General features: G+C 39.2%; 1 protein-coding gene across 1 annotated transcript in view; it reads right to left on the reverse strand.

Annotated features, from left to right (window-relative positions):
• Positions 1 to 15,839, reverse strand: part of HADHA (hydroxyacyl-CoA dehydrogenase trifunctional multienzyme complex subunit alpha) — a 39,988-nt gene that overhangs the window by 3,484 nt on the left and 20,665 nt on the right. Inside the window, exons 10-15 of the mRNA XM_063077884.1 lie at positions 15,135 to 15,191; positions 13,268 to 13,377; positions 8,661 to 8,795; positions 6,386 to 6,557; positions 2,904 to 2,990; positions 111 to 251 (exon numbers count right to left, since the gene is read on the reverse strand). Coding sequence (XP_062933954.1) covers positions 111 to 251; positions 2,904 to 2,990; positions 6,386 to 6,557; positions 8,661 to 8,795; positions 13,268 to 13,377; positions 15,135 to 15,191 — 702 coding nt within the window. The remainder of the gene's footprint in view (positions 1 to 110; positions 252 to 2,903; positions 2,991 to 6,385; positions 6,558 to 8,660; positions 8,796 to 13,267; positions 13,378 to 15,134; positions 15,192 to 15,839) is intronic.

Raw genomic sequence — 15,839 nt, forward strand, 5'->3', positions numbered from 1 at the left:
TCATATTAAAGCTGGTGTATGTGCCCCAGAATAGTTTAAACAAGCCTGGAGATTTAAGGAGTCTTATTGGAACTTTTCAAAATTTGCTGCTCTGTTATATAGCTCCTTACCTTAACCACAATGATGAGCTTCCCCTGCTTGAGACCGACGGCTACAGCTGAAGCAGTTGTGTCCTTGGAAGTTTTCTCGGTTGTGATAATCTCCAGCAGCTGCATCTTATCCACAGGAGAGAAGTAGTGCATGCCAATCACCTGGCAAGGAGAGCCAAAAGTGAACAGATTTAAGACTGCTGAGGAGGGAACCTAATAGCATTCCTTTTTTGCTGGGAAAGCATCTGCAGAGAAAGGTGGTTGTGATTGAGGAATACTGATTGATACAGTCAAGTGGTTTGGTTTCAAGGTTCTTTGATAAAAAAGTCAATATATTTAGGGACAGCTTATTGGAATCTTCCTATTCGATTTGCTTCTAGGTCTTTTCACTAAGAACATCTGAGCCTACCAACAATCAGTGCCAAAAGCACAGCTAAAGACCAAACTAGATTTATAAAAGAAGAATGAAGCTTCCATTTATGTTAAAATGATGTTGGTTTAGGTTAGAGGGTCCACATTTTTGGGGGGAGGGACAGGCAGAAGAATTAGTTAATATGCTGGACTGTCAGAGATGTATTTGTATTTTACACAGATGGGTCTCATCACCAGGATTCTTGTTTAAATAACACTCAAATGCACTTCAAGACTCATTAAACCAGTGGTTCTCAAAGTGTAGTATCCAGAGCCAGCAGTATTAGCATCACCCAATGTTAGAACTCAGATTCTCAGACCCACCCCAGCCCTACTGAATCAGAAACTCCACGGGCAGGGAGCAGCAGATCTGTCTTTGACAAGCCCTCCCAGAGATTCTGCTGCATGCCAAAGTTTGAGAACTATCTCACTGAGCTAACAATTATACAGTCTTCATAGCAGAGTTGTGAAAGAAGTCTAATTCATTCCTTATGGTTTTGCTCTCTCCCTCCACTTTAGCTGTAAGGTGTGACTACTGGTATCTACCACTCACTGACTGCTTACTGGCCATCTCTTCTTTAATACACTTATCATTAGTTCCTTACGTTTAATCCATTACAACCCTCGGAACTGGTCAGTGTAATTATCTAGGTATGGAAAAAAGACTCCAACAGATTGAAATTTTTTTTTTTTTTTTTTTGTCCTTTTCGTGACCGGCACTCAGCCAGTGAGTGCACCGGCCAGTCCTATATAGGATCCGAACCCGCGGCGGGAGCGTCGCAGCGCTCCCAGCGCCGCACTCTACCAAGTGCGCCACGGGCTCGGCCCGCAACAGACTGAAATTTGCAGCTCAGGGTCGATTAGTAAATGGCAGTGGGATTCCATACAGGTCTGACTGTCTCTAAAGCCTGATTACTTGCCATTATGTAATACACAGATCAATTAACTGTTATGCAAACTTATCAATCCAAAATTGCTTCTAACTCCTAAACTGTTCTTTTACTTATCTCTAAAATACTTAGGACCTGATTCAGACTCAGTACCACTGTGCAAAGGGAACTAGTCTTTATTGATGTATAATTTATACACAATAAAATGCACAGATCTTAAAGTGTTCAGTTTGATGAGTTTTGACAATTGTATATAGATCCACATAATCAATACCTCAAGCAAAATACATTTACATCACTCAAAGTTGTGCCAGAAGTGACTAACTCACCCTGGGTTGCTGGGACTTTCCCAGTTGTAGCACTGAAGGTCCTGTGTCCTGGGAAAGCCCTCAGTCTTGGGCAAACTGAGATGGTTGGTCACCCTACTTGTGCCCCCTTGGCTTACTCTCATGTGAATGACATAAGGCTAATGACATAATGAACAGATGAGAAAAACTATTCAAGATACCTGGATGCAAAGTGTGACATGGCTCTACTTCTCTAGGGAGAAGCAGAGGTTAGGATCAAGCCAGCAGCAACAGATTCTCCTTTACCGACTTTACATGTTGCAGACAGGCTTTGAGCCATGTGACCTGTCCTGACTGTCCATGTGGAAATGCTGTACATACACTTTACACTGTTTTTGTGTCTTCCTTCAGGTCAGACTATCAGTCACCACTTCTGTGACCTTTTTCCTGTTATCGATGAGGCTGCATCTGTCAGGCCCCATGTCACTTCTAATCTGCTGTGTGCTAGGAAACTAGATTACTCTGCATTAGCAAGCTAGAAGATCTATGCTTCTGTATTTTTAGTACACAGACTTTGTATTAACAAGTTCAGTTGCTTAAAGGTCTTTTATATTTCCTGCCTACCTTTGGCTGGTTCTGGTTAGCTGAGACTAACTGGCATCCTCCAGGGAAGTAAGGTGTTTTATTCTCTTGAATGATTTCCTTCCCTTTAATTAATCCGGTTGAGAGCACAGATAAATTTCTAATCATTCCAAATACTCACTGGAAATGCTTCTACACCCAACCCTTCTGCAGAAACCTAAGCGAACCCACAGGTGGGCACATCCCATCACTCCCCCTGATCCTCCACTCCCAGATCTCGAGTTGGAACCAAACTTGTCCTAACCAAACCCTGTAGCTGACTTGATATTTTGAAGTATTCATTCTTGTTTTAGGGCCTATCCCTCAAGGCCTAATTATAGGATAAAGGTAGGTTTTATTGTCTGAAACTGAAAAATAATTCCCATTAGGGGTGCAAACCACCTACACAAATGTATTTTAGGTGTTCTTCACTTATTCCTGCATCTCACACTGCTCATGGTATGAGCTTTTCTGTGCCCAGTTTTTGGGAATCACTCCCATTCACTTCATAATCCATGCCAGTCCCTTCTCTACTCACATCCTAAGGTATCAGTGAGCCTGAAGCAGTAAAACATTTCAGGGTTTTTCTTCTGTTCAGAGTTTACCTTCTCAGGTCTTTTGCTGACAGCAGCAATTTCTCTGATTGGGAGAGCAGATGTGTTACTGGCAAAGACACAGTGATCTGGAATCACCTGCAGGGGAAAAGCATTTAGGGATGTGTCATATAGGCCCGGGAGGTGGCTAGGGGCCACAGCAAAGCTCAGAAGTGACACTTGGGCCCAGCCCACCCTCTCGCCCACAACTACTCAGACAGTGGACATCACTCACCCAGACAATTCTGGATCACCTCGGGGCTTCTGTGTTAGGGAGAGTGTTGGCCTTGTTCTTTTTCCCATTCCGCCTTCCTTTACTTATAATTAAAGCCCATAATTAAGGTCATCTAATCCTGACCTGGAGACTCAGTAGTTGGGCAAATAAGATACCTTAGATAAACACTAAAAAAGACTGCCTTGAATCAAGTTTCATTCATTTCAAGACTCAGCATGGGTGTCAATCCCTCTTCTTGTCTAAATAGGCCCTCAAGTCTGGAAGCTTATACCACCCACCACCACCCCCTCTGCTTCCCCTCCACCTTTATAAAAACAAGCCATAGGGCTGGCCGGTTAGCTCAGTTGGTAAGAGCGCAGTGTTATAACACCAAAAGTCAGAGGTTTGGATCCTCATACCAACCAGCTGCCAAAACAAACAAACAAAAACAAGCCATAATATGCATGCCTATCTCATTTTATATAATGTTTTACTAAAAAATGGCACAACATTATACTTATATCTACAGTACATGAATACTGTTAACTATTAGTTTTATCAACCTGGAGAATAATCGCTAATGCAGACTGTCTCAGTATTCTGTCATGATCCCAATTTATTCATGTTTTTATTCAGATGCTTGGATGAAAAACATGGAAGGCACACCTGTCAAATCTGTGCACATCTGAGACAGGCAGAATTGTAGCATTACAAATGAGAATCAAGGTGGAAGATACATTCAACACACGAAAAAGTTGAGTATAAAGTAAGATCAATTATAGTGGAGATAAAGGTAAAGTACTGCATTAAGATTAAAAAAAGAAAAAGGGGTACTTGATGGATAAGGCCTGACTTGGCAGTACACTTGTCATGAAGGTCTCATGATTTTAGTTAATCAAAGGTGGAATGTGAGTCGACAGTGCAGCAGAAGTGTAAGAAAGCTAACAGAGTCTCGAACTGCAGTGTTAGTGGTATGGCATCTAATGCCGGTGGCAAAATCCTCTATGAAGAGCAAACCATTGTCTCCACAGATGGCTGGCAACAACTCCTCCTCCCCTTGGACATGCATGTTTTTCCTCTCATCCACAGGTGGAGTCTATTTCCCCTCTCCCTGAACTGGGCTAGCCCTGTGACTTGTTTTTACCAAAGGAATGCAGCAGTGGCTCTGCCAGTTGCAGGTCTAACCCTGTGAAGCCCGTAGCTTCTGCTTTGGCTTCCCTGGAAGACAGCAGCCATGCTGTAGAGAAATTCTGGTGAGACTGCTAAGTGAGGACAGGCTATGGGGAGAGGGAGGCTGTGTGGGGGAGCACTCAGGCGCCCCAACCAAGCTTCCAGCTGAATGCAGGCCCACGAGTGACCCCAGCCATCTCTGCAGAGCCCTGCCCAAACTGCAGAATTGTGAAAGACTTGTTATTTTGTCACTATGTTCTGAAGTGGTCTGTTATACAGCAGAACCCTGAGACATGATGAAGACACTAAAGAGAACCACCAGAACAGTGAAGGGTCTAGAGACAATGTCTTATGAAGAATGTCAAAGGAATGGGTTTTGGTTAGTTCTACAGAGAGGAAGAGAAAATAATTTTTAAATCCTTGAAGAACTATCAGTATGTTCAACTTTAAAATTTACTTATAAAGAAAGCAAAGGCCAGATGAACTTAATGCTCTCCTCAAGGACTTTTGCCTAAAATTCTTGGATTTTTCTAAATACAGATCTGCTCTGGACTTTAGTCTTTCCCACCCTTTTTGAATAACTTCTTGGCATACATCCTATCTTAGATGATTTCACTGGCTTCACTAAGGGCATCTGATAGGTTATATAAGTAACCATAACATACATAATATTTTAGATTTTACCTACAGTAATATAAATCTATATTACTATAAAATATTTATATTTAAATATAAACATAGTAAATCTAAAATCTTTCTACCTAAAGCTGGTATCTCTTTTCTTACTACCTGCTAGAAATCAATGATTCCCTTTCTCATCTCCCTCGCTCACTTCCCCTAGTTCCTTCCCCTCTGTGCACTGCACGATCACATACGACCCCGACTTTTCCTTCTCTTTACCTTCCAGGTTTGGTTCTACCTCTTTCCTCCCCTAACCTTTATGTTTCAATTGTAACTACTGGTTAGTTTATAGTCCACACTTCTCTTGATTTGATCCCTCTTGTTTCTCTCTTCTTTGACCACTGGCTTCCCAATTGCTAAAACTAACAAACTTTTTCTACTCTGATACTCCTAAATCCAGATTTTCCAAAAGCAAATACCATGCCCTAGTTGGTGTTCTTCTCTCCACCCTGACTGTGTTTGCTTCTGATGCTTCTAGAATCTACCTACGACTGGCTTGGCAGTGCCTTCAAAGCTCCGGGAATATCATCTAAATCTCTAAGCTGAAATGCCATTTAGCATAGACGGGACACAAATCTACCTAGCTCTTCTGAATTTTCTCCCTCAGTTGAACCTAGCATTACACTTTGCCTAAAGAGAAGATTTTGGAATGTGTGTCTCACAAATGGAATTGGTCCCCAACACAGCTGCTTGTCTTTAGTTTCTAAACCTCCTTGCATTCAGTCTTCAGTGGAGCAGGGACTGTGCCCACATGGAAAGGCATGTTAGGAGTGCTGTGCTTCATCACAGCCCACTGCTCTAGACACCCAGTGTGTGGCCAGGTCAGCACCATTTCATGTGTGCCATCAGCTAACCCACATTCTGTTTATTCGACCGTAGGCTGGTTGGGGCTCGGTCTCACCTTGTGCCTGAATTCCTGCCATTTCTCCTTCTCCAGGCTCTCTCTTTACACCATCCACTTTAAGTACCTGTTTTGTTCATGTCATCCCATCTCAAGAATGGCTCTTTAGAGCATTTGGGAACAAGTCTGCTGCAGCATTTCCACAGAATCGTGTCTGGAGAAACTGTTTATCCCCTATTTCCTCTATGCTTAGAGCAGAAAAAGTTTGGTTATGGCTTGCAGCCAACCGAAAAATCTCAAAACACGTGGCTATACTCCGTGAAGTTATTTGTATGTTTGGGTGACTGAACTCCTGCATGAATAAGGCTAATGAACCCTGTGCTTAGCTTGGTTTTCTTCCTCTAGGATTTAGACTTGACCTTTATAACATATGCAGTGTACACGAGCTTACATAAAAATTTATGTTTGGAAAGGAATAATCCTATAAAAAGGAACCAGTTTCCTATAGTTCCTTTAAAAAAATCCCATCTCAGAGTCCTGAACTCACTACACTAGTATTCAAGTACAACAGGCCCCTTACTTACTTACCGCTTCTACTTCCTTTAGCACTTTGTGCTTAAGACTAAGGTCCTCGAACACAGCTTCAATCACCATGTCGGCTTTTTCAAAACCATGGTAATCGAGCTGCCCAGTCAAGTTGCTGAAGATAGAGTCCCTTTCAAATGATGTTAGAGCTTTCTTCTTCACTTTATCATTCAATCTAGAAAAAACACACTCCTAGTCAGAGGAGAAGAAAAGGAAACTAACATTTATTGAGTGTCCGTGGGCCAGAGAGTGTACTATGTGTTTTTCACAACTCTGGGGTTGCTATTTTTTTTACCTCCATTTTGAGGGAGCTGAGTTGCTCAAAGAGGCTCAGAGGGACTTGTGGTGAAATGGCTAGCTAAAGGAGGGTACTAGCATGCAAAGACACGTGGACCCCCAAGTGCACATTCTTTCTACCACAAAATGCTTCTAAATGCCCAACTTAAATAAACTGCACTACTCATAAGACAGTTAAATTTGCCAAGAGTAAATAACATGACTACTAGAATGGCAAAACAAAAGAGCAGCTCTGGTAATTCTCTCTCTATGACAGGGGACACACCCAAAGTGTGTCCTAGACCATCATGGTTTTACACTTGCTTACATATCTTTTTATGTTAGTCTGTAACTGTAATCTTCTAGAGGACAGACACCAAGCATTATTGCTTATATTCTCCATTCACTTCCTACTCAGCATCTAGTATCTCACTGGACTGATTACATAAAATATTAACTCAAGGTTTCTTCTTTCCCATAGGGAGCTAAAAAGGATTCCTGCTACTCAGACATTTAACTGATAATTTTTTATTGCTAAGGAAAACAGGCTCTCTTAGGTTCAATCTGACCATACTTTCAGAAAAAATGGCCTCGAGTTTTCCTCTGAATAAAGAATGAAGCTAAACCTTGTTCGCTAATTTCTTTAACCAAAAGAAAAAGTGAAGCCACATGTTAAGTTCAAAGAAGAATTCAATTAAGATCTTAAAAGCATGGGTTCAAATCTCTAGATTTCTGACAACCATGACAGCAGTCAGCAAACAAGAAAACATTATTAGCTGCTCTAATTCTAATACCTAATGAAACTATTTCCAAGCGAGGACAGGAAACATTATGTCCCAAATCATCAGTATAGTGACACTGCGACTAAACAGAACCTGGTGTTTCTAAGACAAAAAGGGAAATCTGGGACAGCTGCATCCAAGAGAGATCAAAGGAAGAAGCTATTCTAGAGCAGCAATCTCTTATTTTGGTGATTGCATGAAAGAGTGTTTTGGAATGCTGAGATGCTAGTTTCAGGGCAATGCTGCTATCTAGTACATGCCATGTTTTTGGTCAAAATCTATTACTACAACTCCTTGTTATCTTATAATAATCCGCCAACATGATTAAACCTGCCAGGTCCTACTTAGCATTATGGTAGCAATATATGAGCTTTTTTGTAGAAAAGGGATATCAACATGCTTAAGCCACATAATCTGATTAAGAAACAAAAAAAGCTCACTCAGCTAAAAGTCACATGCAGGACAGTCTACATGCAGCTAGCTTGTCCATTATATTTGAGCAGAAAACTGTGCTGAAGCCAACCCCCAGTTTGGCCAAGCTGCTGCTCTGTTTTCCCCTCTGCAAAATAGATAGTATGTGTGTGGGGGTGAAGGAGGTGGGTAGGGAGGAGGAAGAACAGTATTCACCCTTTATTAATTCAGAGGTAAGACAGAGACACAATCTGTAGAGACTCAGACATGGCAGACTCATCAGTTAACTGCTTCACTTTGTCATGCCAGCCAGGAAATAAGGCTCAAGAGTTCTGATCCTGGCCCTGTTTTCACTGTGCTGTTACCGCCCATTTCCTCACCTCCTAACCTCAGTCCTCTCAATGGAGATAAAGAGCCATGCTGTTTCAATAATCCCTAACATTATAGCAATGACATGCAAATGACATGTATCAAAATCCACAGAGCTGAGACTTTCTAGTCTGATGTTAAAACATAAAATAAATGGCATTTAAAAATATCTACTAGATAAGGTTTTCCCGTCTGCACTCAAAGACTACAGATTCCAAAGACATTAATGGTTTATAATATCTGTAACAAAATAAACTGAAAGACAGAATTAGCATTTCTAAAAATTAAAGGAAACTTGGCTTAACTGTGGAGTATCTACTACTCATTATGTTTAGGAAAAGGAATCTGTGATGGCAAAAACAAGAACCCAACAAAAACCAAAGAATCAAAAAAACAAAAAAAACATTCTAACTCCTGGCAAAGACAGAGAGCAGGCTTACCCTTTGAACACTTGCTGCTGACCTCGGCCTAGCCCAGCTAGTGTGGCATCTTTAAGTATAGTCTTTAGTCCCTTATCCACAGAGACTTGGGCGATGCCGGCTCCCATCAGCCCTGCACCAAGAATAGCTACATGCCTGAAAAAAAAAGATGAGATGACTTTTGGTAAACAACTCTTACTCATTTCAGTAAAAATGGGAGACTGCCCAAGTTACCATCCAATAAACCAACAAAAGCAGGCACAACTATAAGGTGTTTCAAATAATTTTTTTCCAGATAACTTTTTATTATAAAAATACAGCTTTAAAAAATGCTTGATTTTTAAAGTTAAATGCTAAAATCCATTAAGTTCAAAATAATTGGTCCACCGTATGACAGAAATATACTAATCTTCAATTGTCCCTGAAGGTCACTGAAAAAAAAAAAAATCCAGAGAGATTAATGATCTCTCTTACTTAACATTTTCCAGTCATCTTTTCTTCCTTCAGAAATCTGTGCCTTTATCACCCCCTCACCTGGATTAGTTAAAACTCCTGATGGTTTCTTTGCTGACAGACCTTACCCCTCTCTCAGACACCTCCATATGTACACCCCTGCCTTCTCCACCTCTAGAATTGCTCTTGAACTGTAAGGACCACTTGATTTACCCCATGGTATTCTGGAATGGCTTCATGTACATTATTTTTGTCCCTCAATCTATGCTTTTTGAGGAGGAGAGATCATATATGTATACAACTAAAAAAATATTTTCAGAATCACTTCCCTCATAAAGGCAGCTAGACCTAAATTAGACTTGTAGTGCGGGATAAAGTTTCGTTACTAATCATTTTGATTATAATGTTTAAATATCATACTCAAGCCCTGAAAAGGAAATCTTACTTCAAGTCCTGCAAGCATCTTCCAAATGCAGCTTTGTAATATGATACATTTATATGGTAAGTGTTAAGTAGTTGGAGGACAATTGAGAAAACAAGGTAGAGAGAAACAAAGAATAGCGACGGAAAAAAGATCAATATATTTATCACATCAAAATTTAAAATTTCTGTACGACAAATGACCCCACAAAATTAAGACAGCCATAGAATGGGAAGAAATTTGTGACATTTATAGCAGACAGAGGATTACTACTGGGGAAATATTTTTGTTTCCCAAAATAATATTTAATTTCCCAAAATAATTTATGAAGAACACACATTTATTAATTTAAAAAGACAATCCAATAAAATGGGCAAGAGATATAAAGCAATTCACAAAAGAAGAAAACCAAATTGCCAATAAAAATACTCAAGTTCCCTAATAATCTTGAAAATGAAAATTAAAATGAGACATTTTCTCCTTATAAGATTGGTAAAAACCTAAAAGTATCAGTGAGGATGTACAAAAATTGGTTCTTTCATGCATGGCTGATGGAGGTGTACTTTGGCCTACTCCGGAGGGCAAATTTGTTAAAACCAAAAATTGCATATATATGACTTAATAATTCTACTTCTCATTATCTACTCCATGGAAATGCACTTATACATGAGATGACATGCTGTGATAAACAGTTATACAATGTTTGTAATAATGAAAAATTTGAAATGATGTTAATAGTCTATAACAAAATGAATCCATCAACAGGAGATTAAAAGGAATGAGTTAACTGATAACGTACAAATCTACAAAGTCTTCAAGTCATATCACAACAAAAAATGCAAGTTATAGGTTTCATATAAAAGGATTCCTTTTATGGTAAAACATTCAAACCATAAACAAAAGACAGTATCATCTAGTATTTAATCTTATATATGATAGTTTTTTGGTGGTGGTGGGGCATTTGCTGGAATGTTAGCTTTAGCTTAATAACAATAATAGTAACACCTAAAACTAGTGTTTTTAAAAGCTTTTTGGCATAACAGAACCCACAGCTAAAGTGCCTCCACTCTTTTTTTTGGTAGCTGCTGGGCGGTACGGGGATCCCAACCCGTGACCTTGGGGTTAAAAGGCTGCACTCCACCATTCACTTAATTGTCACACTCTGCTTCTAATATCAGAATTTTAAGGATGACTATAGTTTAATGTTTGCCTACAGCAGTGTAAAGTTAATCCAACACACTTCACAGTCTCTTCTGACAGATATCTCCAGCACCCCTGAAATAACGCATTTGTGTAATAACCCAGCAGGTTAACACTGGTGGTGTCTGATGCTTTATAAGTCAATTGTTGGTTGAGTGATGTGAACATCTGAGGGTTAATTACACAGAAATGTTGTAGCTTGAAGAATGCTGAACATGGCATCTTGTCTTTATATTAATTTATATTTTAGTAACTTTTTCATAAGTACTGCTGCTCTTCATTTATTAGCACTTAGAGAATGCATTATCTGTATGAAAGACTAATTTATAAAGATAAAATAGGTAAGGAATTCAAATTATCATCCAAGACAAGGGGGAAGAGGTGAAAATGGAAGAGAAATGAAAATGGAAGTATTACTGACAACTGGGAAAGCAGGAAAGGGGACACCCTTTCTTCAATGTTCTTTATTAACTTTTTGGTTCAACCTATTCTGCCTTGGGTACCTGTTAGTTAACTCTTCATTTGTAAGATGATGCTACCTTTTTCTTCAATTTCTCTCCCAAGTTAGGTCTACTCTCATATCATCCTGTTTTTCTGTTAATGTAGTTCTGAGTTTTTGAATTTTCGATTCAAGGTGATTTTTTCATCTGCAAATGCTTATTTAAGGATATTTTATCCAAGTTTGGCAGTGTTGTGTTATAGTTTTCTTCTGCACTGTGGTGGTTTTTTTGGGGGATAATTTTTCATAAGCTTAAGTATTTTGATTCTCTCTCTCTTTTTTTTCTTCTCTTAGCTTTACATGGATGTATCTGGTTCACAATGCTATCTCTTTTTTATGTATCTGGTCTACAATACTACCTTCTCTGGGGGTATTGTATACTATCTGCAAATAACAATAGAAGCTATATATATGCAAGGCTGGCCAATTAGCTCAGTTGGTTAGAATGCAGTGTTATAACACCAACGTCAAAGGTTTGGATCTCTGTACCAGCTAGCCTCCCTGCCACCCACCAAGAAAAAAAAAAGCTATATGCTGGTAGGAGTAGGAGCCTGGAGTGGCTAACTAGGTTTCTTAATTTAAGAATACCCTCTTCTGTTGCCAAGTGAAGTTTCTTTAATTGACAGCATTCTCTGTGTACTCGGACAGATGGGGGTGAAGGGCTGTGGTGGGGAAGAGGTAGGGGTAGGAATCGGTGTGTCTAGGGTTTTGTGATTTTGCAGGGCTCGTAATATTTTTCTATGTTGCTTCCTTTACTTCTCACAATGATGTCTCCCTCTTATGTAATCAGAAGTTGGCAGCATTCTCTGCCTTCTATTTATGTTGCGCATAGGGAATGGGTGGCTTTGTTTTCCTTATTAATTTGTTTGACTTTTGTAGTGTGTGTGAAGAGATGTAGGTTTAAGTAGCCATCATTAATCTACTGCAACATGGAATAATTTACTCCACCCACTGAATGCAAGGTACTATCAATGTTAGGTGGGACAGATGCTTGGCTCTTCAGACTGGTTGATTCAGTTGATACTGATCACTAACTATGCAGGAGCTATTAAGGTTCTATTTCAGATTCTATTTGGGAATCAGCCCTCCTGACTAGAATTTTACTGTCTTACTCAAACTTCTTATCCATTTTATCTTCTATTTTGGAATGTAATCTCATTAAAGGTAAGAGGATGGAAAAGGCAGTAACATTAGGTAACACTAACTGCTTTTCTTAAATCCCTCACAGTAATTCAGCTAGAATAAAGTTTCTCAGCCTCAGCACTATTGATATTTTGAACCGAGTAATTCTTTCTTGTGGGGGCCTATCCTGTGCACTGTGGGATATTTAGCAGCATCCCTGGCTTCTATTCACTAGATGCCAGTAGCATCCCTCTCTCCCTCCCTCATTGAGACAAACAAAAATATTCCCAGACACTCAAATGTCTTGGGGGGTGGGGGTGAGGGGTGGGGGAAGCAGGAAGAGGAGGCAAAATTGCCCAGACAGAGAACTACTGAGATAGAAGGTGAGTTTAGGGGCATCATTCAACTTCACATGCTGAAGAGCTATTAGGCCGCACAACATTGAAAAGTCTTGCTGGTGAGAATAGACATGAAAGAGGCAAATAGAATCTCCAATGCTTAAGTTATAAGCTAAAAGAAGGAAAAGACTTTAACAATTACAATGAGGCTCATGTTTTTTATTGAGGAAGAAGAGTAAGTTCCTAGAGATGGCATCTCAAGTCACAGGGAAAGAGAAGACTATTAAAACAGTACAGAGTGTGTGTGTTTGGTTTAGTAAGGGGGACTTAAACCAGATTTCTAGGGGTCATCAATACAAGACAAGAAGGCCTCTGTAGGAGTCACTAGAGGGGTCTGGAGAAAACTCAGCCAAGCAGAACTTTGAAAGCCATAAGTTCTTGGTAGGAATAAGGGCTCTCATGTGCTCAGGACAGAAGAGGTTGAGGGCAATACTGAATTAAGACATAAATCTAGCTCTGCAGATCTTCAAAGACACCTTGTAAGCTTTGCACATAATAAAATTCACAAGGGCTTCCTAGGTAGAGTTGAACTTACTTAACGTCCTTCTGTGGAGCTCCAAATTTATTCTTCTTGCACAGGACCTGGCCATGGTAAAGTCCCATCAAGGCCTGTGATTCTTTGGTCATTGCAAGCTCTCCAAACATCTGAAAAGTAAAGGGGAATGAGAAACGGTAGAATTTCAAAGTCTAGATGCTGTGGATTCCTTTGGCTCAGGTTTCTCTGCAGAGCGGAGGTAATGCAGGTAAAGCCTCAGCTCCTTGGGGCCTCAGTGGCGCCTGCACTGCAGAAGCCTGTCTCCCACTGACATAGCTCTTCTTTACTCTTCTCACCTGCAGCACTTTGCGGCTAATGCTTTGAAAAAGGTTTTAGATAAAACTGAGCTCTCAGATTCTTTACACCAGATGTGTGGGAACTTTTTTAATAGAATTAGAGTCTCAGAGCCAAAATGGGCCTTCACAATCATCTCAAACCAACCATCTCATTTTATCAGTATCATGCTCTAACCAACTGAGCTAATTGACCAGCCCTAACCCTCTCATTTTAAAGACTAGGAAGAGGAGGCTCAGAGAAATTAAGTGATTTTACTCAAAGCCATACTGCCTCAAAGTGGCACAAATGTAACCTGAACCCAGATACTACAACCCCAAACTTCAGTTCTCATTCTACTGTAGCAGGCTCCCCACATGATACCTACCACTTTTAAAAGTATCTTAACACTCATGGAAAATGAATCTCAACTTAATAGTTAATTGAATAAAAGATTTAGAGTCTAGGTTTGACAGAATTGGGTTTGAATTCTGGCTCGCCATTTCTCCATCATGAAGCTTCCTTCATCCTTAAAATGGGAAAGACAATATCTATTTTGTAGTACTGTTGTGGAGATTAAATGAGAACACTAGTAAAGTGACTAGGGTCTTGATGTTAGTTATTATTTATATTACTAGAATGTATTGGTTACAAATAGCATTTCAAAGAAATCACTTTAATAAAGTTGCTTTCATGCAACATGAAACAACGTTCTATAGAATCGATGCTTTACTAATCTTGATACAGCATGTTCCATCCAATAAACCAGTGATTTTCAAACTGTGGGTAAAGATCCATCAGTAGTCATGAATTTAGTAACTTGTGATAAACATTATATATATATATATAAAAGTAAAATACATAGAAAATACTGAGTTATTGCATACAGTGAGGACAATTATTCATTTGTGAAACTTAAGCATCAGTTCTTCTGTACACATGTATATGTGTACCTGGTTGTGATATTAAAAAATTAGAAATGCACAGTAAAGTACAAGAAATGTTTTCCTGGAACATGTCCTAAACATGAAGAGTAATCATTCTTCAATGAGTGCTTAAAACTTAAAATCTACCCAAAGCACTTAAATCTGTAATACCACCAACTTGCTAGAAAAGTGGAAGGGGTGAGGTTAGGTTCATACATCCCTTCTGTCTTCACCTTTCACTGGGTACAAGATACTTCCTTTCATTTTCTAAATAACCAAAAAGAGGCTGGGCTTCAAAGTTTCATCTCTAGACCCTACTAAGTAACAAAAATATTCTTCTATCAATGTATTTATTCATTTTATCACAACAAAACCAGCCTGACTGCAGAATAAAAAATGTCTAGTGATTCATTTTGAAAGGATTATTATTCTGCTTCTGCTCTTTCTAGTTACAACCTCTTTATTGAGAGCAAGTTCAAACATCTGCAGACCAGTTTTCTCAACATTTATTTGTTCACTGAGATTAATCATAAGAAATAATACTCACTGGAAGAAAACAAATTTTATTAGGCTTTGGATATTTGTTCTTTTTTCAGCTTTATGCAGAGTACTGGATTTTTGGTTTTCTTGTTAACTTATAATAAAAAATAGAAAGGAAACAACTTTACCTGAGATTCAGAGCGATAACCAGCATCAATCCCCTGCTCAATTCCAGTCCTGACCACCTAAAAAAACATGTAACACATTTGTTCAGTGTTGGAATAGGTTGGCAAGATGTACAATAAAGTTGAATAAAATTGCCAGTGTTATTAGCCTTCAAAGAATAAGTCAAAAGTCTAGAATGGAGTGAGAAAGAGATGAGGACTGAGTGCCTGGTTGCTTAAGACTGACTTAATTCTCCATCTCTGAGGTTACTGCTAAACACAGCTTAAGATGAAAATAGAAGGAAAGAGAAAGTTTAAATTACTCTTCCAGCTTCTCTCTGTTTTCCAAATAGGTAGACCCTCAACTTCCCTTTTTAGCCCTTTTCTCTCTCTATGCTTTTTTCCTCAGATGCATGATCTAGTTTATCACATTAATCATGAACTCTATAAAATTCAGTTTAACATTTGGGGTAAGTCTATCCTAAGTACAATGGCAAGTATAAAAGATGAAGAAATGACACTACATTCAATCACCATAACTTTTAGGAATGCCAAATTTAAAAAAACCACAAATAAACAAACCTATACCCCTAACCCTGACTTCTCTGTTTAGACCACTGTTGCTTGAATTTCCCATATCTAAACTCAACATATCTAAACTTAACTCATAATCTCTCTTTGGCAAGTCTCTTGCTACTTTCACACTTTTACTTTTACTGTTATATCCCA

Source organism: Cynocephalus volans, chromosome 14 (assembly GCF_027409185.1).
Source record: "Cynocephalus volans isolate mCynVol1 chromosome 14, mCynVol1.pri, whole genome shotgun sequence".
In the NCBI taxonomy this organism is placed as follows: domain Eukaryota; kingdom Metazoa; phylum Chordata; class Mammalia; order Dermoptera; family Cynocephalidae; genus Cynocephalus; species Cynocephalus volans.